We start from the raw sequence: 22,949 nt of genomic DNA, 5'->3' as shown, positions 1-22,949 counted from the left end.
GAAATGGGCCAAAGGTTGGGTCAGAAAAAAATATATAGATGTAATCTGTTGTTTTTTGCTTTCAATGGTTAGAACCCTTCTTAAAACATGAATCTGATTTTTATTTTTATTACAGAACAAACCAACAAACCCTCTCTGTTTTTAATCTTTAAGTGCGGCTGTCAGTGCCCTGTCCCCTTTCAGTTACATTTCTGAGAGTGATGGGGGAAGCAGACTGTGGTTTTGGTGGCGGTCTGACCTATAATGTCTGGCTGAGTTCCACCTCTAGTGTTGAATGATTGCTCTAGTACTTCCCCACTTATCTTGATTCCTTATATGTATTTCTTTATATTGTATGCTTGGCTGTGGTACAGATTGAAGTTGATATTCCTCGTTGCCATCAGTATGATGAACTGCTGTCATCACCAGAGGGTCATGCAAAGTTTAGACGTGTATTGAAGGCCTGGGTTGTTTCCCATCCTGATTTGGTATACTGGCAAGGTGAGTTTGACTAGTTAGCAAGTTCAGATAATTACTTGGAAAGCTATGGTTAACTTAAGAAAAAAAAACACCTTATTTGGATTTTTTCCTTTTGTTTCTTTTGAAGAATGAATCTGTGGGTTATTGCAAATTTAGATCCTATATTGCAAACTTAGATACTAATAATTTATATTTAATTTTTAATGCAAAATTGCCCGCCTCATTCTTATGCTCTCCTTAAATTTCAATCAATTCATTTTAAAAAAAATATGTTGCTTATTCCAGTTCAAACACTGAAGAACTTACTGGGCAAGTTCTTCGGAATGTAAATTGCATTTCTTGAAAGCCAAGGCAGAATAATCAATTCAGTGCTATAGTTTTAACAATTTTAAATCCTCTTTGTTTTCATGCACTGGTTTCACGCTTGTTCTCAGCATTATGCATGAAGCCTGATGTTGAAGGTATTATAATCACTATCAAATATGCAAATTTTCGTGGTAAGTTAATGAATTCATCTTATGCAATACAATAAATGAGATAGATCTTCATGCTGTTCTTTTGTGGCTCTTCTCTCTTTAGGTCTTGATTCTCTTTGTGCACCATTCCTGTACTTGAATTTTAACAATGAAGGTGAGTACCTTTTCTACTGGGGATGAAGGGAAGCACAGTCTGTTATCTGTATCTAGCTGTATACGGATGTGTGTGCACCTACTAACAGACAACAGTTTTCTGTAACTATGAAGGAAGTTTAAAGCTCTTGTTGCCATGGGTCAAAAGAAATGGTCACTTTTTAGAAAGAGTGTGTGGTGTGCTACTGTTCAAGCAAAGGGTTCAAACACTGTATTTATTAATAAACGCAATAAAGAAAACGTAATACAAAGTACAAATAACTATAGAAAAACAATAAATGCTTCTCTAGTACTTGTGTTTTTCAATGAACATGTTATTTGTTAACTATTAACCTGTCAGACTAGCATCATTCAGAAAAGCTGATAATGGATTTAAATTCCTAAAATCAGCCCACCTTTAGATACGCAGCCTTTATCATCTTAGAATGTGATTTGTTCAGAATAGGCCTAGTCCAAATTTCTATTTTCTTGCACACAGCTTTTTAATAAGATGGGGGAGAGGGGAAGCTAGTTTCTCAGGACAGTAACACTTATTATGCCTACTGTGTACCTTTACGTATTTCTGTCAACAGGTTTTTCTTGCTCTTGGACATTTTCCTATAGTTAGATTGTAGAACCTGGTTTTCTTTCCATTGCAGCAAACTATAATAGTGAAAAATGCACACTTGCATGTTCTAGTTTACTAATTTAATTGAATACATCTGGCTCAGATACTTAAATGGTGGTTTCCATGCCAGAAAATTCATAAACCAGAATTCATTTCTAATGTGATCCTATGTCACTTCGGTATAAACTTCATGTTTTGTTTATCTATACTATATAAATATATATATAATAATATATAAAATACTATATATAAATATATAAATTTATATATATATTTATATTTATATAAATATATAAAATACTATATAAATATATATATATAATAATATATAAACTATATATATATTCTTTGGATAATTTATGTCAAAACCATATTTCTAACTAAGGCTCCTTTTAAAATCTCTGATCTACCACCATTGCCAAGAATTGTATTAAAATAGGTAGACTGTCTCTCAGCCAAATTCCCAAGAATTAATCAAGGGGTAAACATTGGGAGCTTTTAAAATTCTTAACAAGGAATGTGCCCTTTTTATGTATCTGTACAATCATTTTTGTTTATTGATTGATTTAAAAAACTTATGCTTTTTATCTGCTTGATAATAAACATTTTTAGATATACATACCTTTTTAGATATACTACCTCTGTAGTTGCATCCTTTTCTTTTTCTTTTTTTTTTTTTTTTTTTTTTAGCTCTGGCATATGCCTGCATGTCTGCTTTCATACCCAAGTATTTGTATAACTTCTTTCTGAAGGATAATTCTCATGTTATTCAAGGTAAGTAAATCTCTTTAATTTTTGTATTTCTTCTAAGAGGCAGAATTAAGTCAGCGTTTCTACATTCACTTTTTCAAGTGGTTATAAAATAAGTCTTTCAAAAAGTTTATTTAAAATAAAACAAGAAAGTGTGCAAGAGTAATGGGAACACGATAAAGTAGGTAAAGATTCATGCGAGGTAAAAAAACTATAAGCTGCACAGAAGAAAAAACAAAACAACAAGTACAGCTCCACGTACTATCCAGGGTAAGAGTCAATTGATTACACAAAGTTGTAAAATGAGGAAATAAGCTTTCCAGTGTTAGATGGTAAAGACTTACCCTTCAGGTGGTCAAAATCATATCGTTACAGAAGCTATCTTGACAATGAGGCAAGATGAAGAGGAGGAACAGTACAAAGTACATACTACTCAGGAAATGGGTTTTGCAGTATTCAGAGAGCTTGAGACATGAGGAGATTTTCTTACTGAACTAATAATGTTTATCCACACAGGACATGACTTAGAGAGCCATGGGGAAAAATGTTCTGTAGTTCAATGTTCAGCTACATAGGTGTCTCAAATGAAAACAACAGCTGGGGGTTAAATGTCTTACTTTAATTGTAAATTTCAAGGAGACACAAAGAAGGAATTGTGCAGACTTAAAAAGCTACCTTGGCACTGTCCATGATGACAAAGATAATTTCTCTTGTAAACAGTTTTTTTAAAACAGAAGCTGTTTGAAAAGCCTTTGATAGTTTAAAAAAAAAAAAAAAAAGCAGGTGGTAATGAATGTTTTTAGATGCAACCAGTTATAAGTGTTTGTTGAATAGTGGGTTTCAGCATGGCTTGCTGTCCTTGTGTTTCTTCATAAGAACTTCTTTTTTCTATGTAACTTGTGAAGCTTCTTGAGAAACAATGTCTGTCATTTCTTTGTCTTCAAAAAAGAAAGTAAATTAAGAACTGGTCAACAGTTAAAAAAAGGTTAGCCATAAAAGCAGTTAAATAATGGATGGTAGAGGGAGAGCTAACGTGAGGATTGAACATGGTTAGGAGAGTCAACATATGAAGGACAGTGGATCAGAGACACTATGAACTGACTGTGTAAAATAGTGAATAGTTTGGAAAAGTGATTCAAGACAACTTTCTTGCGTACTTTTTTCTGTAAAGAAAGAGTGCATGCTAAAAAAAAAAAGTCTGTAAAGGTCTAAAGTTGAAACGAGTATACTATATCAGTTGTTCCTGACTTTAATAGCTTGGTAAAGATTTTCTCAAGGGGGTATACTCTTACATAAAATAATAATTTCTCTCTCTAGAGGTTCCCTATTGTGATATCCACAGGAATCAAAATTTTACAAAAGTATCAGCTGAAGTTATAAGTACGCGTCAGTAGGATTCCATAAAATAAAGAAGTGCTTGCATTTCCAAGTTGTTTTGCAACATCTTTTGTCATCAAATACTCAGACAGACTGGACCTCTTAGGATTCTTTCAAATATTCTGATACAATCCTTTCCAGGGATTTAAGTCAAACACCAGAGTTTCACACAATTTCAAGGGAAAATTCTTTATAATTTTCCTGCTTTACTGGGTAGGAAGAAAGCATCAAGAAGTGTCATTTGACTGCCTACTGCAATTTTAGCTTTTAGCTGCCTTGTATCTTCCATATAGGGGTTGAGAGAAGAAATTGTTTAAACTGCAGAGTTCAGCATTCCTCATGTCTGACCAGTTCTAAACAGTGAAGATAGATGTTTTTTCCTAAGCTTATCAGATGGATTTCCTTACATTAAATAGGAAGCAAGAGCAGTTAAAGGTGTTTGGATATGGAACACTTAATTATGCAAAACAAACAAAAAAGTCATTTAATGAAATTCCAACCAGCAGCAATTGGCTGGACCCAATTGGTGAGTTTTTTGTGAAGGCTCATGTGTTTTACTAGACCCTTAATTAACCATGTAATCCCACACAGTAATTATATTTTGTGAGAGAAGCTGGTCAAATAAAGATGGTATTTATCAACTTGTAGTATATCTGCAGAGAATGACCATGGGCATGAATTTTCGTTTTAAAATAAATGTTCTTCAGGGAAACTAATTGTGAAATTGCTTTCATCAGCGCACAACTGAATGTGTAGGATTGTGTAGAATTACTGGTTTGCTATTACCTGTCTGGTGACTGGTTGTTTAATGGTGCAAAACTGATAAAAGATGCACCTTACAGATGAAATTTTTAATTATTTTCATTTAAGGTCAGCACATGTAGCGGTATGAACTTCAGGCATAGTTTCCGTCATCTCCCCAGTTTGTGTGGATGTGAATAAGAATTTCTTTGTCTTGAGACTGAGATAACATGGTGGCGAAGATGTAAAAACCTCTGAAGCAGCCTGGCCTTGGTGGCACAAAACTCAGCATGGGTCTGTTAACCCACTTAACTCACCAGTGGTTATGCTGACAGGTCATCTGCACCCTAACAGATGTAGCTTCAGGCGGGAGAGGCTGGCACTCCTGAGATGCCCAATTTTTGAGGCAGTAATACCACAGTGGTTTAGTGTACAGAGGTTTCTGTACACTAAACACTACACTTTCTGGATTACAAAATCTACCTTTGTTGAAAATAAACTACATAGAACACAATTAAAGGAGTATAAACTTTGTATTTCACTCGGATTGGGTCTTAAAAATTCTAGAAACAGTCTTGTTCTACTGTGTTTCCATCAATATCCTGTGGCTCATATTCATACTGAAAAGTCTAACTTTGCATTCCAAGTATACATCACAATTTGAGTATGAGTCAAGTAAAGCTTTGTTGAAAATCCAAATTAATATTAAGGAAGACAAATGTTTCTCCATCTGTGTTGAATATAATGGTGATAAGGAGGACAGTAGTGGTATTCACTTGCAGTTTTATTTTGTGTTTTCTTTTTGTTTGTTTGTTGTTGTTTTTATTTTTTTTAAAAAAAAAAGCTTTTTTTTTTAGCTCCATTAAAATAACAAGATGTGCTGGCATGTATTTTTTTAGTGATGTTGAATTTGCTTGTCATTTCAGAATACCTGACGGTGTTTTCCCAGATGATTGCATTCCATGATCCAGAGCTGAGTAACCATCTTAATGACATTGGTTTTATTCCAGATGTAAGTGCTGAGCATTCTTAAAAATATTGTTCAAAGGAAGTAAAAAATGGAAAATGAGGGCAATTAGGCTGAGATGCCTTTCAAAATTTTTGATAGTTTGTTAGGAGACTTGTGTATTAATGGACCTTGTTGGGTATGTGGATAAAATGGTGAAGTTTTGATTATTGTTTTATATACCTCAGTCCTTCCCCTTGTGTTAGCATGGTAAATACAATAAAATTACTACTAATCACTTGTTTTAACTTACATATACATTTTAAGATTAATCAGTAATTTTATCTTTAAAATGTGGATTAGCATGCAAAACAAACCTGGCCATAAATGACTAATAGAAAACTTTCTACAAACTAATTAAATGCTTTTGGTTAACACAAAAGACAAATCAATTTGCAAACAACAAAGAATATATATATACAAGTGATGGTTAATCTGTAGATATGTCAAATCTTGGAAAAATGCTTAGCAATCAAGAGCGTAACACGTGTGTAAGGTGGGTCCTTTCACTGGAAGAAGCCTGTAAGATAGAGAAAAATGAAAAACAAGACTGTATCATGAGCAATATAACAGAAATTTTGTTAATTATAAATTAATCCTAAGACTAGACAATGGAAACAATTTTCATTGTCAATAAGAATTCCTCTCCAAGAGTAGAGAAGTGAAAATTGAAGAAGGAAACTGAAGTCAGAGGTTGATATAGAAATTATTTCATAAAAAAGAAATATATATGTGTTTTGTTTGTTTTCCTGTCAATCTAAAGGTTCTTTTATCAGTAAAGCATTATGCTTATTAGGAAAGTCTTTAACTTAAAGCAGCAAGGCCAAGCCTATCAAAATCATGGTATACACAATTCCTGGTTGAATTTGCTTGTCTTTGGGACTGGCAGATACTCATTAGCACTGTTTACAAAGATTGTAGTGAGGAAAAAAATGCTTTCACATCTAAAGGTGTTATTAACCTAATAATGTTATTTATGGTACAAATTTAAAAGATAATGTGGCATTAAAATAAGCAAAAGATAAAGCTCGGCTACTGTGCTATAAACAGATGCTCTAGAAGGCCACGTGTACTGCTAATAAACCACATCTGAAGAAGGAAGGGATGAAGATGAGGGAAAGTGGGAAGAAGGGAGGATATTCATCTGTAGAAAGGCTGCCTGCATGGGGGGGAGATAAAGGACATGGGTAACATCAACATTTAATTTCCTGTGGGAGAATCAAGTTAGCCGCATCACTGTGTAAATGCACCCAATATTTATTTGCTGTAGCCTGTGGGGACCAGAGCAATTTCTCTGTATTTCTTGTTGTCTGGGGCACTCATTTCCATTGAGGATGTGTAGTTGTAAATTCCCTGACCATCCTACAGGTCTCCGTTTCTGCTACTAACCAACCTGTCGTGGTTGTTTGCTGCCCTTTCAGCAGCTGCTGCTTTATGCCGTTACAGTTCTCCACACTGAAAACTTTCAAAAATGCAAGTCAAACGGAATAGTTAAAAATCACCTATTTTTGTATATTTTAGTTTTTGTGTTGTGCTAGTCATCAGAGAGCACGTAGCCAAATGTGAGCCTTGTATTTAAGTGTTACAGTCTAGAACAGGAGATGAGTAGGTAGTGCAGCAAATAATTACAAAATCGGGGTGTAATTAAAAAAAAAAAAAATCCAATTCTAAAATTAACAGTAACCTCTGAAGAGAGGTTGTCCTTTCTAAATCATGTCATTTGGGGAAAAAAAAATAAATTCTGCTTTCCAGATTAGTGAGAGAGGTGTTTTTTTTACCTGTAACAAGACAGCACAAGATCCATCAAGGTGAAGAATATGCACTTTAGTAATGAGATCTGAACCAGAGTTTCGTGCTTGAGTACTAATCCTATCAAAGTAAACCCTGATTAATCTTTCATCATTGAAACGCAGGCTCCCGCTGCAGGAAAGATTGTGTTTCCTGGCACCTTTCCTATTTGCTTCAGGTTATGTAGCTCTCCGAATATTGAACACTGCTGAAGGTTCAATAGTTGTGAATATAGTTACCTGATGTGGTACCTGGATTAAGTACATTGCTGTGGCTATGTGATTTACATGTAAATAGAGAGGTATGTACGGTGAATCTTCTAGTTGTTCTTTGCTTGTTCTCCCGAAGTTTATAATCTCCACCACTCTCTGTAATGTTTTATAGCATCTGTTCTCTGTTTTACTGAATAATTCTGACATCAATAACAGACCATTTTGAGCTGAAGAAAAACAAGGAGGTGTGCTATGTTACTAACGGGGCATAAATTATTCTAAATAGCTTTCAGCTGCAAATTATGGAAACTAGATGCAGTTGTCAGCTGGCCAGTAAAAGAGATGACAAAGTCTAGCTGCAGTTACTTAATACCATCTTTCTGGAGCTGCTGTCACAGGTAGATAGATACCTTAGCTTGGTTTTGGTGATAATTCGGGAGGTGTTCATAATAGGGCTTCATCTAACTAAGAATTAAAAATCCTGTGATTGAAGTGCTTTATCTCCGTTTGTCTCTTCTGTTGCATGATTACCTAGTGGTCAATTTGGGGGAGAGGTTTCTTGCTGATATTTTTATCTTGTGAGGAATGTGATCATTCTTCAAATTTTCTGTAGGTGCATGTAGGTGGGTAGAATCTGAAGTTCAAAATTGGTCTCCATTTCCATTCTTTTTGCATCCCCAGTCCTTTAAACATTCTTGCACCTTTATGTAGCAGTTACGCATAGAATTGTCTAGGCACCTTGTAGGCTTGAGGTATATGTGAATTCATTTTGAAGACAGAGCAGTGAAATATGAAGGTGCAAGATCAGGGTTTTATTCCTTTTAGCTGAGGATCATTGTTTTTACCACCTTTCTATACTGCTATGTCAAATGGCCTTTTAGTTTGGGAAGCATGGGAAAAAAAAGATTGGTTTACTTAACAGATTTTCAGTATCTGGGATTGCTACTGAGCAATTCAATAAAAAAAAAAAAAAAAAGCATGATACTTTTTGTGAGTGCTTTCTGCTGACATTTAAGGCAGTGCCTGCATAAAATATGTAGAAAGCAGCTTAGAATGGCAGACAAACTATTTTGCAATTGTCCCTTGCAGCATTTTTAGCATGTTCTCCTGAAGCAAACAAGCAACCTAACTTGGAGGTAGAATACTTGCCCCATGTTGCCATTAATTGTGGTAGTTCCTTTGTAAGTGATGAGCATGGAGGAGGAAAGGTACAAACATATCAAAGTCTGAGCACTGAAAATAGCATGAAATACATACCATAAAATAGTTCTTTATCCATCTATAATTTTTTCTTATTATCTGTGGAGATATGACAGGTGCCTTATCAGTTTAAAATAACATATTGTATTGAATGACAGATGGTCAGATGAGAATTCTTCTATAAAAGATTACGAGGCTGATGATTATCCCTATTGTGTGTGTCTGTTATCTTTAAAATGGTAGATATTTAACCTTGATCTCAGCTCTGTAGTTCTGAGGTGTAGAGAGTGAACTTCCTTAGAGGTTTACGGTAAACTTGTTTGTTATGCATATACATATCGTTTAAGAACTTTTGCAGAGTGTTGGCATTTTTGATGCTTTGAAAATTCAGATCTTCAATAATAAATAATTCATTTTCATTATCTTGTAGCCAGGTGCACAGCTTCACTTTAGTTGCCTTGTGATGTTCATGACGTGCACCTGGTTCATACAGGTCAACCACTTTATTGTTGCAGACTTTCAACAGAGCAAGATGCTTGTGTATGCTTCTTAATGCTCCGTACCATCCCCATCAACAAAAATTAACACTCATTTTCAACTTGCTATCCCTTCTAAAAGAGTCAAAAGCCTTTTGAATCAAAAGCCTCTGAACATAAGTATTTTTAAAACTATTGTCTTTACAACAGAAATCTCAAACTTCTGTGCAAGTCTTCTGTATCTCAATCTCAGCTTCTAGAGAAGCCAAAAAATGAAATAATGCAGGCAGTAATAACAGGCAACAATAAATTTCTCATGGAAGAGGTTCTCATCAAGATTTCAGTCAATGTCTCTGAGGGGTTTGAATTTCTAATGGGAAAAAGACTGTTGTCAAATATGTGTTACCTAATTAGGGGCAAATGAAGGTCTTCACCCTGTTGAAAAACACTGAACTGGGTCTTCAGTCTCAGGTATTGAGCAGAATTTGTCGTAGCACAGCACTGTTGGAGAAGTTTCAGCTAGGAAATAAAATATAGAATAGTGGAAGGACTGACAATGAAACAAAGTGGAAGGACAGAAGATTTCAATTTTAACTAAAAAAAAAAATGGTGGTTTTCTTCAGCTTGTTGGTAGCGATGTTAGGGCACTGCTGTGTTCTTTATATCTAAGAGATGTCCAACTTCTTACTTAAAAGCACGGAATTGCTCCTACATTACTAGCAAAGCAGAATGATAATTATGGCATTGCTGATCTCAAGCTCAGTCTAAAATCGAAGTATTGGTTTTTAAAAGCTTTTATTTTAATGTGACTTATCCCCAGGCTGTTCCAGCAGTTCAAACGCTACTTTGAATAAAATCAACATAGTTATGAAGCATACCTAATGTTAAGTGTGAATAAAACCCCATCACATTCCTTGGTTCCGTAGTAAAGGGTTGAAAACCTAAACAGCAAGCAAGCAGCTTGTTAGTACAGAATGGCAAAATGCTGTTCTGGCCAGTGATTGCTAGAGGGCAGTATTTACTAATAATATATTATAAGTGAAGACTTAACTAAAAGGATTTGGTAGCCTGTTTATTTGAGGACTTCAAGTCAGTGCAGTTCTTTTTCTCATCTTTGTTTTTCAGTTTCACTTGTATGGTGGAATAATAATACCAGTGTTGTCTCCTTGCTTCCTTATTAATAGTAATCATAACCACTTCAGGTTTACCTGGACCTTCTTGTCTTAGAACATTACATTTATGAAAATTTGAGAGCAAAATCTCTTCAATACTCAATTCAAGACTGATACCGTCTACTTAAATAGTTTGACTTACTTTTCATGTTACTATTGATAGGCTTGGTGAGGATGGTTTAGAGCAAAGTGATGCTTTGCGTTGTTACCTTCCAAAAATTTGTTTAATATTTCAAATTTTGTCTTTCTTGTATATTTTTATGTATATGCATACAAGATACAGGTGTCTGTGTATGAAATTAGGAGTAAGTGGATATGCTCTGGTAAAACATTTTAATCAAATGTATGAGAAGGAGGAAGTAATTGCTTTTAAATACTGAGGAAGTAATGTAGTTCAGAAAAATGATGTCTACATAATGTGTACCTCAAAGCAAAGAAGAGCCTCAGGCTATTAGGAATGCGTATTTTCCTACTGCATAGAAAGCAATATATCACGTACAAGTAAGCAGGTAAACAGGTATTAGCTGATCACAATCACTGCAGGGGATATTTCAGGGAACAGGGTGTTATTATTCAGTAGGGAGCCGCCATCCACTGAAGGCGTTGAAGAGAGATACTCAGGGAAACAGTATGAATGTACAATGAGGCTGAAATGGTGACAGGAGATGATTTGTTTTTGTTTTTGAACACTTAAAATCAATTGAAGGGTTGGAGGCCAAGCTTTCTTTAAATTAAAAAAAAAAACTCAAAACACAACCTTGTGCATATTGAAAATGCTAAGCAGTCATCATCAAAACCTTTAGTTTTATAGACAGTATATGGTTCAGATGCGATTAAATACTCAGATGAAGGTGTGGGAATAAAGTCTAGAGAGAGCCTTGATAGACATATTTGCCTTTCAGCAAATGCGTGCATCGTTTTGTCAGTGCCATAACCCAGTTTAAGAGTTTATGGAATAAGTAGTCATTTATTAACATAATATTGATTATGCTTTCTCTTTTCATTTGCTTACTTCCAGGGAAAGCATAATAGGAGGATTAATTTGCACTTTTTATGAGCTAAAAAGTAATATATTAAGCTTTATGTCTAACTGTAAATCTTCAGAAATGGAAAACAAGAGCACATGAGCTATGCAGCTGAGTAAAATTTAACAATGGTAGTCTTGCCTTTGCATTCCTAATTTGTAGGGACCTTCTGTAGAATTTGATGTTTCATGAAAATAGATTCAATTGCCTTCAACACACAAAGTACTTCATTAAAGATTAAGAATCTCTCAAGGTGTCATAAATGGGTAGCTATTCTAAATACATACTGAATCATATATATATATTTATATATATATGTATGTCATGAGTACACTGACCGAAAGGTTTTCTGTATCTGTTACAGTTCTTAGTCCCAGAGTAACAGAAGCACTGAAGCAGCCTCAAATTCTTGTGATGACACCTGTCTTTAGGGGTCACTTTAGAACAATGTAAATGCTCAAGGTGTTAGTAACTGGGAGTATTTGCTTAAGTGACTTACAAGAATGAAACTGTTCTTGCTGCCTTTCACTGAGAAGTATACGTTATAATGAATATCAACAAAGGCAAAAGATGTAGATACCATAAACCTATAAATTCTTCTGTTGGAAATTGTGATTTGCACTTTTAATTATTTATATAAAAATATTTTTTTCTATAGTCATAAAGTTGTTTTATGCTTGTTCAAGCACCCTTAGTCATATTTCATGCAGCACTATATGATGTAAGGGGAGAAATGAGACAGTTTACTATAGCAGGTTCTTGAGTGCTTTAAGACTTCAGTGGTGGGTGGGTGGGTGGGTTTGCTGGTGGTGCTGGTGTTCTCTCCAAACGTAAGCCTGCTAACAGTGATGGTCGTCGTTGTTTCCAGTACGACATCACAAAACAATAGTTTGGAAGAGATGAGAATGGGGGTTCTGGGCGTGGGAACACCTTTTGGCGGCTGAAAGTTGTATCATAGCAGTTTGGGCCCTGCAGTTATTTCCCATTTAAATGTGTTCCTGCCAAGCTGTGCAATTTTTAATATAGTTAAAAATTGATCCAAGCAAGAACTTTAGCTTTTAATAAAACATGTTTTTTGTCTTTTCTCCTCCCCCCACCTTTTGCAGCTCTACGCGATTCCTTGGTTTCTTACAATGTTTACACGTGAGTATGGTTTCTTTTTTTTTTCTGATTAATTGTTCTTGTATTTCTTAAGGATAACTTTTCTCACTTTTTCAGCTAGAGCTTTCCTAATTGATTGTGTGTGTATGCCATTTAGCAGGTCACTTGTAATTTGCAGGGATGTGTGTTGTGACTTGAGTCTCAACAGTGTCTGTCACATTATACTTTCCGCTCTTATTTGACAGTAATTAGTGTTTTCTTATTTCTGAAAAAAAGAACTGTATTAAACTTGATCTGGATTATTCTGTGCATGCAGTACTGAAGGAATGCAAAAAGGAAGCTGTTATACTGGAAAAAGTAATAGTAATAATAATAATTAAAACACCTTCCCCCCCACCCAGTTAAGGTAACAAAGAGTAACTTCATTTTTGAAGGCCAACAAAACAAGCTTTATCTTATTGCGCTTTAACATATCGTTATTCTGCTTTACTGCAATATTTGTGCATGTATACTTGGAACAAAAAGAGCTTTCTGATTTGGTCAGCTTTTAATGAAAGACAGGAAAGTTAGTAAAGCAAGTCTAGAAAGCAATTTGTAATTTTCTTTCCTCAAAGATCTTTGATTTTTTTAATTTTTTTTTCATTTCATGTCAATATTGGCACACTCTGAATCAAAAAAAAAAAAAAATTGGCGAGATGAAAAGAGCTGATGGGTTATTTCTCTAAAATGACAAAGAATTTCACGTGATTGCAGTTCCTAAAGATCTTGATTGTAAAGCATTGGCTGTTGTCCAGTCTTCTAAACCTTTTATGAGAATTTGGAATATTCACCTTTGGAAAACTGAGAAGATAGTTTTCTTGGTAATGAATTAAAGTGTTAGAACTATTTAGTTGAAGGATAATGTATTTTAGGAGATCCACCTTCAGCTTTATATGTAAAATGGTGCTATTTTTAATAGGCCTTTATTCCTCTCTGCCAATTTTTGCTCTATTCTGCTCATTTTCTTGTCTAGTTTAAGGTAGTTGAGCTTATTGATTCACTCATTAATGTCTTCATGCTATTGGAAATTACTGATATGCATTTCTTCATGCATAATTATTCTGTACCAAAAGAAGAATAAATTGCCTAATTTTGTTTGTGTTTGAAATCTGAAAACCTTCATATTTCAAAGTATTTAATAAGGAAAGAAGGTACTGCTTACTTCTAGAATAGTCTATATACATACAAAAAGAAACATATTTAAACAGGTTGAATCCTGCTTGCTCCCAGATAAAAAAAAAAAGAAATAACCCTAAGACAGGAGAGAAGAAAGTATGTCTCCTTTAAGTGTGTGTATGTGCATTTATATTAACTTACAACTTTTATTTATTTATTTATTTATTGTGGTGCCTGTTTGTCATGCAGATGTCTTCCCTTTGCATAAAATTTTTCACTTGTGGGATACGTTACTGCTTGGAAATTCCTCCTTCCCATTCTGTATAGGAGTGGCTATACTTCAACAACTGAGGGATCGTCTTCTGGCTAATGGATTCAATGAATGCATTCTCCTTTTTTCAGACTTACCAGGTATAGAAAAAGCTTTCTTCCCTTTTTCTGTTTTCCCAGGTGCATTGCTGAAGAAACCATGTGCTTTCATGTGAATATGTACTATAAATCTTACATGTGTTTCAAAATAATGTTAGATTTAGGCCCTGCACAAACTGGCAAGGAGTTTACGTAACTATAGCTTGGTGAAGTTAATAGAAGTCCTTTTGTTGTCATAGCAAGAATTGGGTGAGTTCATTTTTATTTCCGTGTGAAGGTTGGAGTACTTCCTTGTGAAATTCAGAATAATCTTAAATAATTCATGAGTGACCGTTCACAGACATGCCACTTCTAGAAACAATGCAGATGGCAGGGGCTTTTTAGCAGGAAATAAGTGTTGTTCTATATAGTGCTGTCTCACTTTGCTGCTGGTGCTAGTCTGTTTTTGTTGTGGTTTAACCCGGCTGGCAGCTAAACACCACACAGCCGTTCGCTCACCCTCCCCCCTCCCTCTCTGGGATGGGGGAGAGAAACGGGAAAGTGAAGCCGGTGAGTTGAGATAAAGACAGTTTATTAAGACAGGAATATAATAATAACAATAATAATAATAATAGTGATAATGATAATAGTATTAATAATAATAATGTGTAAGAAAACAAGTGATGCACAAATGCAATTGCTCACCACCCGCTGACCGATGCCCAGCCTATCCCCGAGCAGCCGGCCCCCCACCCCGGCCAGCCACCCCTATATATTGTTCAGCATGACGCCAGATGGTATGGAATACCCCTTTGGCCAGTTTGGGTCAGCTGCCCTGGGACTGTCCCCTCTCAGCTCCTGCTGCACCCCCAGCCTGCTCGCTGGCAGGACAGAGCGAGAAGCCGAAAAGTCCTTGCCTTGGTGTAAGCACTGCTCTGCAACAATTAAAACATCAGCATGTTATCAGTGCTCTTCTCATCCTAATCCAAAACATAGCACCCTACCAGCTACTAGGAGGAAAAATTAACTCTGTCCTAACTGGAACCAGGACAGTTTTCCTTCCATAAAATTAAACTGTTGCTATGAAAACAACTAAGGTAAAGTTAATATACTATGAAAAGTGATACAGATACCATTAGAATTGCTTGATGTTAGATCAGTTCATTTGAAACTTATAGCTTTCTAAAGAACCCTCAAAATCAGATTGGAGGCCACATAATCATTCAGAAGTTCTGCCCTCCTGTTCAGTGGGAAGTTGTTGACCTATCCATATAAATAAGTCTTACATATTTTGAAAAAAAAAAAAAAAAGGAAAAAAAAAAGAGGCAGTTAGCAATGAAGCTTGGCTCTTATTTCTGAGTGTATTTCTAGGGAAGCAGTAGCATGCATTTGAGCTGAGTAAATAGTGTAAACTGGAAGATGTTTCCATTTGTGATGGACTAATATTTATATAATACACAAATTGGAAGTCTAGTGCACGCAGAACGTGCTCATGATCTTGTATTTCTCCCCTCTCCTCAACCCAGGATCTCACTAACATGATATAGGTTTTGGTTAAGAGGTGATACGATTTTAGTCATGTGGCCTTTTCTTAAGAGAACTTTAACATTTGCTTATTTCCTGGGCCATTTATAAATTTAGTAGGATGTATTCTAACACCATGTGTGTAATTCAAATAGTAATTCCTTTAAACAGAAGTCATTCTTTTTCTGAAGAATTGAATGAGAGAATCGAGTTTGGAAGAGCATTGAATCTTAAAAATCTCTTATTAAGTGTGGCAGTCTCCGCAACTGCAGAGTTCAGGGGCTAGCAGTAGCCTACAGCGTGGTAGCAAACAAGCTGCATCTAAGTTCATAGCTGTGAAGTCAGTCTCTCAGAGGTTCAGCAAGTTCTCACTGGTGAAGCTCTGTGGCTTCTCTATTGTCACAAATTCTGTCTCTCACTGTATACCATTAAACAAATGTCCAGATTTCAAAATTTTGCTTCTCTGCTACCTTTCAGCTTAGTTTCTACTACGCAATTGCTATTTTACTTTTTCAATTTATAAGAAAATTAAATAGGCCATTCCATATAGTGTGGGTTCTTTCCAGTTTTGGTCTACATGCTCAGTCATTTCAAATTCTATTATAAAATTTAACGGGGTATCTTCAGGTGGTTTGAAAGGTGAGTGCTAAGCTAAAAGATTGTCTCTGTCCTCCCCCATGTATTATCTTTATCTTAGTTAAATACAGGTTCATTAATATTTTACCTATTTTCTTGCCTAAGGTCATATCTTCCTATTTTTTTCCCCTTAAGTGGTTCTAAATTATATATTCCAATTTATCTTGAACCAGCTGATTTTCTGACAGCTGATGTACTTTATGCTGAGGTCAAGTGTAAGAACACATTAGTTCTCATAATATATATCTATTTATATAGTAAAACTAAATAACTAAAACCTGTAGTATTACAATGTGTATGCTTTCTGCTGATTATTGTTTGTCAACTTTGATGTTCCATTAGGAAACGTTTTGGCAGGATGGTGTTAATTTCTGAAAACAAATATTTAAAGTGTTTGTGATGTCTGCAATGTTTTGGATGTCAACAGTGACACAGTTGAATGTTGGGAGATTAATCCAAAGCACATCATAAATTGACTGCTAAGGGAAAAAGGAATAGGCATGGATGATGACACTAGCATGACTTAAAAATGAAATGTTATTGGTCTAGTTGAGACTTCTGTAATCAGTAACCTCTCTGAACATAAAATTATCATGGCCTTATGCTTCTCTTTCTTACCCAAGTCTTATTTCCTATTATGTCTTGACTGCTTTTGCATTTTGTCACCTGTATATTCCAAACAGGGTTTCCGTTATTTTGGTTAAAATAAATTCTGCACCATGCGTGTGAATTTTCTAAAAGTAATTTACAAACAACCTTTACGTGGAATTGGGTCACCCCAAGGAAGAGATTATGTTGTTCTAAACATCTGCAATAATTTAAATCTAAAATCAATTGTTGCTCAACAGCCTGAAACTCCTGTGGTTTTTAAGCTTTCCATGCACCAGAATGGCTTATCTCAGGCTGCCAGTGAAAGTGACTTGCTTTCCAGACTGATAAAGCTACTTTACCTCTATCTTGCAAATTCGTGAAATGTTTTTTTTAACATTTCTTGTTTTTACAGTACCTGTCACTAAAAAGATACATTTTAATTTAAAAAATAACCCACAAATTTATTTTCAGTTCACTTGGTTGCAGTTCACAGTTGAGTTCAGTGCACATAACACAGTTCTGATTATTGTTTAGAGAAGTTAATGATGTGGGGAAAAAGAAGGGGCACAGTGCTGGTATTGATTACTTGATTCTGAAAGCCCTTTGCAATGCTTCTCTCAAAGCCTTGACTATATTTTATCTGTATAAATGGATATCACTTCCTATTTTTGGAATCTGTAGTGGAAATCTCTATTTGTTAATATTGAAAACAGATATTGCTTCATGACTGCCATACTTTGCTTGTGGCTTCATGTAAAAATTGAACTCCAGCCAGGAAGGGAAAATTAAAAGTTAATTAAAACATTACACTTCAAAACTCCATGTGTCTGAATTTCTCTGAATAGAGACGGTGATGCAGGGAACCTTACAGTTTTATTTACTTGTTGGAGGGACAGTTGCACTGAATTTGAAACTGGATAAGGATTTTAACTCTTGCCTAAGTTTAGGTACAAAACTTGGGAATTTCCCTAAAAATCTTCAAAAACAAACAGTTCTAAAGAGGTTTTGAAGTGGCTAGGGGTATGATTTAATTCTATGAATAAAATTAGACTTTGATTCCAGAATTGATCATTGCTGCTGCTCTCCATAATCTTGTAGTTGCTAGAGTTGACAGTTATTCCTGGCTCTGTGTATAAGGAATTCAGTCAGAAAAATAACCGTACCGTAGCACTGAAGGTGTTTCTGTAGTGAAAAGCCATGTTAATAATTAGGTTTGGCAGTGCTGTCTTCTGCTAGTGGAGCCTGTAACATTACAGTTTTTACATCAAGGAAAACACTGCAAACTGTTCCTCAAAATGCTTGTTCTTACTCTCTATACAGACGGAAATAAAAAACGGTCCCGATTCTGCTTTTTCGTTTATTTCTTTTTCCATCAATAGTATTCTCTCATCAGGTGTTTTCACCTTTTCAGAATTTCTTGGCTTACAGCTTCTGAATGGCAAAGCCTTCAGTGTTCACGTGTGCCCCTTTCCTCTGCTTGTAAGTTGCTTGGTATAGTCATACCTCAACATATTTCAGGCATACGTTCCTATGTTTGAGAACCATAGTTTTAACCAAGTTCTCCTGTAAACTGTTGTCTGTACCAATACTTATAAGGGGAACAGAAACTATACATGTCACTGTGCAAAGGAGATTTAGTTTTCTTCATTAATCTTGTGGTTAACATTATTATTCCAAATTATAGGAATATGCCATTCAGAATTCTCACATGCTTTAGTAGTATTTAGTTCTAACAATATTCTCGTATACTAGGAAACCTATTTGAAGGATTTGACAAAAGAATTGGTCAACTAAAACACCAGAAAATCCCTTTGCTGTAATACCAAATGTCCTAGCCCTTGGTGGGGCTGCACAAAGAGGACATTTCAGCAACTGCTAAAACTTGCTTAAATTAGATTGTTTAGGAAATTATTGCCCAAAGGCATGTGTTTTGTTTGTTTTGTTCTTTCTTCTTCTTTCTCCATGTGTTTGACGAGCTACTTTGAGTATAAACTCTGTTCGAACAATGTGATTACCAGGGAAGATTTAGAGGTACTATTTGACACAAACAAATAAAACCATTAGGTGACCATTTAGGTGATGTGGAGAGAGCAAACACATTGTACATTATTACGTTTGTTTTTCTTTTATCTAAGCCTGACATACGACAGGAGGATGTGGCAGGGGAAATGAGAATGGTAAGGGTGGCACTACTGATTTGGTACCAACAGAAGCAGCACTTTGCTTTCAGACCAGTGCTGACCTACACTAAACCTGTTTGGTTGTCTGCATCTTTCGTATCAAGAAATCTACGACCCAGATGGCCATGCATTGAGTGCTGACTGTACAAGTAACTTTACCTTAAAATGTGCAGTCTTTCTTATAGCATAGTTGTTAACATCTTGATTTCAGTATGTATAATAGTTTTTGAGTTGCATAATATACATGGTGATTGCTGTAGCTTAAATTGATTACTAAATTCATTACCCACTGTACAAGTAGTGCAAAGTCACTGGCACCTTTTGTTAGAAAGACAGACTGAGGAATGAAGCATCCAGATACAGACAACTCTTTGCAAGCAGTTGAAGACCTGATCAATTCTACTCTGAATCAGTGCAGTGTAGGGCCTGACAAGCAGATATTCTTGCAGAGATCCACGCTGATATCATCACTGAAATACAGCTATTCATTTGGGACTTGAGAAGAGATACACCAACTTATAAGGTGGGGAACAGATGCTATTAGAGAATAAGGAAACACCAAGCCTAGACATGGGATAAAACATGTTCTTATATGTAGGTTAGTTTCTGCAGTAACCTCATCTTCTGAAACTTTAGGGGGTGAGGAGCGTTCATATGTTATTTCTGTGCAGCTTAGAAAGGTGTCTTTCTGCTGTCTTCAGGCTAGTCAGCACCTCCAAAGAAAGAACATCAGATACAAAGTCCAGAGCACTGGTGGTGAAGAAGTGGTCCAGTGCAATGAGGAGCTATAGTAAAATTGTTGAAGCGGAAATGTGGAGGACTCTGCTTTGTGAGATACAGGCATGTGGGTTTAAGATGCAATGTGTAGTTGAAGATGTAGCTATTAGAAAACCACAAAAGTAAATGATTCTCCAAGGAACAGGGTTTCTCTAGTGTGAGAGAAACAATTATATCTGTTTCTATTGTAGCAGTGTGCCAAAATGATTAATTCTGTGATGATGAAAGTTGTATAAATGCTTAAAAATATTACATCCAGCTCACAAATGGACTAAACATTAACAAATAACAGAAATTCTACACTGAGATTGCATGGTGCAATTTTAACTGATGTTTCTGCTGACAGCAGCAAAATTAAATGCACATCAGAGAACTCGACTTTAGGTACATATTCAACCCCTAGATAGCTACTGTTCTACTTTCCGCTGTTTTTTTCATTCTGAAAATACTTTGCCTACACATCTGCAATTCATACTCTTTTATCTTGACAGAATTTCTGGTGATTCAGTGTTTAGTTAATTAAGATTTGGCAGGTGAAATAAATGGCACTTGGCCACCAAGCCCACACTGAGTTTGTGGGTGTATGGTGCCGGTTTCCATTTGTTTCACCACTTCTTGGCTAAAAATGTGAACTTGGAGGTCAAAACACCAACTGTGGATAGACTGAAAGGGATGCGATGGGGTCTTCCATCTGTGAGTGAGCAGTAGAAAAACCAAGATCGTACACCGTTTTGAATAAGGTTTGACTTTTTTTCATACAGTTTTGAAAACGTTGTATTGCTCAGATTAATACTCTGGGGAAGAGAAATCATAATAGCTCTTCTAAAAGGAAGCTTTTTTCATAAATTCAACTAGGAAATTTTGTCATGTAGCTTTGTAGTTTGCCTACGTTCAAAACTATTGTCCCCTGTGGAAGGTGACACTGCAAGGTGATTTATCATGGCATTAGTGAAGCTGGGCTGCTTTTTCAAATTACCGTATGTCTGAAGAAAAACAATTTGGTCTTTGTCATATGATGTACATAATAATAGTGTTGTAACTATAACCAGAAAAAAAAAAAGATTGGAAACATCAAGAGGCATCAGAGTTTAAAAAGGAAATCACTTTTTTAGTTTTCTTTTCTTGAAGGATGTAGGTCAGACTAATATATATGGAAACCTCTTTTCAACGTATTCTTCATCCTTATGTTAAATGGCTTTTTTAGATGCAGGTGGCAGGTGTATTTTATAATGCAGTTCGTGAAGATGTATTGTCACTAGATGATGGCATCTATGAAGCAGAAACTGCATAGCTGCTAGTAACTGTTGGGTTTCTGTGTTATTGTTTTGTTTTGTTTCTTAATGGCTTACAGCCAAGTGTTGGCTGGGAGCTGGCTTTGGTACAGAAGCAGAGTAATTTGTTCGGGCACACCTGCTCACCAAGACTGTTCTATTGTGTCAAACTGTAAGACTGATACCATTTTACCTGAAGCCGTGAATTCTTTAATTATTCACGTTTGCCACTTGTAGCTACATGAACAGCATGCACTTCTATTTATAGATTCCACCTTCTTGAGACTAAAGAGTAATGCTGGGATGGGTGAAACACTAAAGGAAGAAAATTCCTTCGTTTCATTCATATTAGTGTTTTTGCTGCTCTGTAGTTGTCAGTGGCAGAAAAAAAATAGAATATATATCCTTTAGTAAAGGACTATCTAAAGCTGTATTGTTTCAAAGAAGGAGGGAAACTGAGTTCATCAGTAAAACTTTCCTAGTGTCTTAAAATCAACGTGATGCACAGCTGATGCTTCCTTTTTCTTGATAGAAGCTGTAGGTACCCTTCATAGCAAAAAGGGACTTCAGAGAATAGAGTAATACTTTTGTTAGTCTTATAGGATTTTGTACACCCTTACCCTGGAATAAAATCAAAGTAGAAACAGTCAAACTGTCAAATATACCAGCATTTCTAGGCATGGAAAGACAAGTTAAACTCCTTTTATTGGAGGTTTGCATCTAAATGAGGTGAATATATTTATATATATATTTTTTTTTCTTTTTACAAAGATGTCTTTGGAAAATCTTCCCTCTTTTTCGGTTTCACTAAAATTGTGAGCATAACAACTGCTTCGGGATCAGACTGTTGTTTAGAAAGCCAGAGCATGCAGTAGATTTTTTTTTTTCTTCCACAGTTATGGGAAATGTTGCTGACAGCAAGGTGCCTGATAGGGTATCTGTTCATATCTTCATTATGCTGAATGTGTTGTTTGTATGTCTATACAGGTATAAATGATCTTCCTTATGACCTTTAGTTCTCTACTTGTTAATTGAGGAGACTTTTAAAATGAGCTGTACAAATAACATTAACCAGCAGTGGAAAGGGGACTTGCCAGGAAAAATGAAAGTACCAGAACTATTGGTACCATTTTTCACTGTGGAAATGGTAGGATTTACACACACAGGTTTGTTGAGTTGGAGCTGAGTGGGGTACACTCTAGGAGGTGCAGTGTTGTTAAGACTCCTTGATTAAAATGTACATTAGCAGCACATCTCCACATGATCATAGACACAGTTGCTCTGTGTGTTTAGATCCAGTGCTGTTAGTAGATACACATGTAACTGCTTAAATACAGAGTGTAGTCTGAGAGCCAGAAAAATCTTTCTGCTAAAGTAAGGGCTGAGGAACAAGGCGTCTTTAAAGGAATTCTCAGCTCTCTCACAATTTGGGATAGCTGTTAGGTCCTTTTGGTTTACTTCCCAGTATTGAAAGAATTTAAACTCTTGCCTTTAAATCTGCATCAGGCTTTTTATTCTGTCTATCCAATCTTCGTTCTTAATGTATTAAGAGCTAGATTCTAATAGAAATCAGCAGAAAGAACAAAACTAATCGTGGAGAACTAGAGCAAGGTTTGCACATAAAGCTAAGACTTTGTTCATGTTGCATGCTCAGAATAAATGTTGGGACTGGATCGCTAGCATTGAAGGACTAAACGTGTTTAGGAAGGACAGGTATCCCAACTGGGCTCCCATTGTATGTGAAGAATGTAGCTTCTATTTTGAAAATAGTGATAAATGGGCTAAGTACACATCGGGGGTGTGTCAGGTGAAACCTCTGTTGCTGCAAAAATCTGAAAAGTCTAGACAAGTGTCTGTAGGGCATGGGGTAGTCTTATTATTTGGCCTCAGAGCAAGGCAAGGAGCTAGATGATCTCTTGCTGTT

At 35.7% G+C, this 22,949-nt stretch overlaps 1 protein-coding gene across 9 annotated transcripts in view; it reads left to right on the top strand.

The window, feature by feature from the left end:
- Positions 1-22,949, top strand: part of TBCK (TBC1 domain containing kinase) — a 108,030-nt gene that overhangs the window by 44,566 nt on the left and 40,515 nt on the right. For all 9 annotated transcript variants that reach the window (XM_048066436.2, XM_048066432.2, XM_048066437.2 and 6 more), the window contains 6 exons: positions 354-480; positions 1,039-1,089; positions 2,386-2,469; positions 5,490-5,575; positions 12,549-12,585; positions 13,948-14,109. In XM_048066436.2, coding sequence (XP_047922393.2) covers positions 354-480; positions 1,039-1,089; positions 2,386-2,469; positions 5,490-5,575; positions 12,549-12,585; positions 13,948-14,109 — 547 coding nt within the window. The remainder of the gene's footprint in view (positions 1-353; positions 481-1,038; positions 1,090-2,385; positions 2,470-5,489; positions 5,576-12,548; positions 12,586-13,947; positions 14,110-22,949) is intronic.

This window comes from Anser cygnoides, chromosome 4 (genome assembly GCF_040182565.1).
Source record: "Anser cygnoides isolate HZ-2024a breed goose chromosome 4, Taihu_goose_T2T_genome, whole genome shotgun sequence".
In the NCBI taxonomy this organism is placed as follows: domain Eukaryota; kingdom Metazoa; phylum Chordata; class Aves; order Anseriformes; family Anatidae; genus Anser; species Anser cygnoides.
The sequence above is the reverse complement of the archived record's forward strand: the minus strand, read 5'-3'. Positions and strand labels throughout refer to the sequence as shown.